Raw genomic sequence first — 3,346 nt, 5'->3', positions numbered from 1 at the left:
ACGAACACGACACAGACACGAGAGGAAGCACTCGGACAAAAAGGTTTCCAACCCCCAAAAAGTCTCTGACTGTAAAAAGCAGAAAATGTAAACTTCTTTTTCACTTTTAGAAATGTTAGCTGCTGAAGTTGCCGGTTTTCACTAAACTACGATACTATTATTATTTTCTTTTTTTTTCGTATGGCCATGTCATTCTTCGTAATGTGCGGCAAAAGGCTTGAACATCGTCAACCGTTGATTGATCACAGGTGTGGAAGTCGAACTCGGAACAATAAATAACACAAACGACTAAATAAATAAATACACCTACAAGCGCAACCACGTAAAGTACGATTTGCTTTCTTGAAATACCTGCGACTTAACACCGAGAAGAAACAAAAACCCTTAGCATTTAGAGTGGAAGTAGAGGGGAATTGCTAGCCTAGCTCTGCACCATGACAGAAATAGTCTCGTTCATAACCCCGATAAAACCACATTCTGGTGGTTTAACGACTTCTCTTAAAGGGACAGTTCACCCCAAAATCAGTTCAAGCCTTTTGCAGCTTTGACACATGCATTAGTGGGCTGCGTGTGTGAAACGCTAACGAGCTGCTGATATTCAGAGTTTGTAGACTTTGATTGTTGAAACTCTTCGTATCTGCAGCTCAGTGCGAAGTCAAACTGCATGTAATCGTCCGTATTATTCACCAGATGTTTGACTCCGACGAAGCAGAATCACGCTGACTCATCCAGCACTCGGTTAAACACATTAATTCATCAAATAATAAATACATGAAGGGATGCCAGCGACGCCTGTTACTGTGATGATCAAATAAATCATTCAGTAACCGACGGAGTGAACAGCTGGTGAACAACACGGCGTTGTGTGTTCGAGGTCTACATGAGGACGTTGGCTCGCGTGTCGGGCAGTCGGAGGCCCACCAGGCCGCCGCCCACCAGCACGGACGACGCCATCAGGATGGGGATGGCCTTGGTGATGCCGACCAGCGAGCCGAAGATCAGGTTGCCCATCACCGCCGCCAGTTTACACATGGCGTTGCAGAAGCCGAAGCCTGTTCCCCTGGAAACGAGGAGACACAAAGGGAGACGGTCATTAATATGCAATATGCAAATTACAGTAAATTGGTCATTGAAGTGTATATCCTCTGTGTTTTTATTCTCTCTACCAAAGAAGGGACGCCAACCTCGTTCTCCCACAAAATGACATTCCCATACAACTGAACTGCAAACTATTATTTCTCCAGAGTCATTTTTCTTACGTTCCATTAAGAACACCATTCCAGCTTAAAATAAAAAATAACGAATAAAATATGTATGAAATTGAAACAAAAGTACATGATTCTAGCGGGACATGAACAGCAGTCCGCAGTTTTGGAGCACGTGAAAGTTAGACAAGGTTGCGTACAACGTATTTAATGACCATTTAAAAATGTCCTGAATGTTATGTAACAGAAAAACACGTAGCCATCATTTTTCACAAACAATCAAACATCATCAGCGTATCAATAAATCTGAGCTAAAACATCAGAAGCGAAGCAGACTTCTATCCAATCGGAGAGGAGTCGCCCCCTGGTGGCCAGCGGAGAGAATGCAGGTTTAAGACACTTTAACATTGGTTTCACTTTTCAGAACACATATTAAAGCTCTGGTCTTCATTCTGAAAATCAGCTGAGCCTCTGAGACAGATTTGAAAAAAGCATCCCGCCCCCCAACCGAACCCCTCCCCTCAGTGTTCCATGATGACGAGGAGCAGGGGAGACGAGGGGATTGGATGGAGGGTACGAGCCAATGGGAGCCTTCCGGAGCAATGGCTCCCATTGGTCAATTACTATGCAGGCCTACGGCTGATAGACTGAATGGATTTTTTTTTTCAAATCGTAGACCATATCTTTAATCCTCAGGTAAATACTGTGTAGCTGAAAAAACACTCTACGAAAAAGAAGTATTGTGATTATTTGTCCCAAAGTTTTGGGGCGTGACCCACCCACCTTCTGTCAGTGGGGTATAGCTCAGCGGTGACCACATCCAGGGAGTTCCAGGCGGAGATGCTGAGGCCATTGTAGAGGCAGAGCATGAAGATCATCATGGACTCGCTGGTGCCGAACCAGAGGAAGAAGCAGCTGATGCCCGACAGCACCATGGAGCCTCCTGCAGGACACCGCGACCACAAAAACACAACCTATTTACTGACCAACAGAAGAGCCTTTATATGCAGGAGAGGAGGCCATCTCAGCTACGTCCTACCTAACATGCTGAGTCGTCCTATCTTGTCCATGAGGAGGGCCGAGACGATGTTGCCGGGCAGCACGGCCAGCGTTCCCAGGAAGTTGACGAAATAGACCCAGTAGGCGCTGTAGTCGTCGTCAAACGTCATCTGGCAGCCCGTCTTGTTGTGGTGGAAGCTGCTGTTGATCACTCGGGAGTTCGTTAGTTTGGTGTCGTCGATATCTGCCGACATGAGGGACCAGGTTCAATCATTAGAGTCAGCTATTTTCACATCTGGATGTCTTTATGTCATGAAAAAAAAAAAGATCAGCTAGGAGGAGTTGCCCCCTGGTGACCAGCAGAGGGCGTTAAAGGCACTTCAGCTTCGGCTTCACTTCACAGGAGAAAACCTGCAGACTAATATTCCCTCTTAGAAATACCATCATAACATCCGTAAAGTGTGTTTCCTTTAATGTCAATGCAGCGTTCTGGATCATTATAGGGTCAATAAATCTTTCCACTAGTCGTTAATGCATTTCCTTAATTGGTTCGTTTGAATAACCATCACCTGTCTGCGTTTGATACCAACAGTAAACTGTCGTCTGAATAGAAAAGGTTTATTAATAAACTCCAGCAGCTGCTCATGACGCACTTCCCCCCTCCCTCCTCTTCTCCAGAGACACATTGCTGGGGGGCAAAGAGACTTCATTTCCCATGGGGCATCACCAGCAACCTGACGTTGCCCTCACCGTTTCACGTGTTCAGCGTTTTTCCCCGGAGCGCTGGAGGGAACTAGATTTTCCTGCCGTTGAGCTCCCAAAAGGTCTGATTCAGCTCTGTTTCCTCAGAACGCTTTCCTTTTTTTCGTCCCATTCGTGTTTTTGTCGGCCTCCCAAAACGCTGGGGTTGCACTTTTCTAACGTGGTGATTTAATAAATAATGCTTCCTCAAATGCTTCCAGTGTATGAAAACCAAAACCCTGCTGTGATGAAGCTCAGAGCATCATCATCATGTGGGTGAAGGAAGGTAGCAGACACTCAAACTGGTTCCGAGGAGAAAAAAGTCCACGCCACCCAGATCAGAGTCGCTCCGACCTTCCGTACCTTTCCGTTCGGCCGCCAAAAGAAACCTTTATTGAGCA

General features: G+C 45.9%; 1 protein-coding gene across 1 annotated transcript in view; it reads right to left on the bottom strand.

Annotated features, from left to right (window-relative positions):
• Positions 1–467: 467 nt before the first annotated feature.
• Positions 468–3,346, bottom strand: part of LOC311029632 (synaptic vesicle glycoprotein 2C-like) — a 19,263-nt gene continuing 16,384 nt past the window's right edge. Inside the window, exons 11-13 of the mRNA XM_084034862.1 lie at positions 2,245–2,448; positions 1,989–2,148; positions 468–1,060 (exon numbers count right to left, since the gene is read on the bottom strand). Of these exons, the coding sequence (XP_083890988.1) occupies positions 877–1,060; positions 1,989–2,148; positions 2,245–2,448 (548 nt within the window). The 3' untranslated portion in view covers positions 468–876. The remainder of the gene's footprint in view (positions 1,061–1,988; positions 2,149–2,244; positions 2,449–3,346) is intronic.

The sequence above is a fragment of the Eutrigla gurnardus genome, assembly GCF_963514095.1.
Source record: "Eutrigla gurnardus genome assembly, chromosome: 19".
In the NCBI taxonomy this organism is placed as follows: Eukaryota; Metazoa; Chordata; class Actinopteri; order Perciformes; family Triglidae; genus Eutrigla; species Eutrigla gurnardus.
The sequence above is the reverse complement of the archived record's forward strand: the minus strand, read 5'-3'. Positions and strand labels throughout refer to the sequence as shown.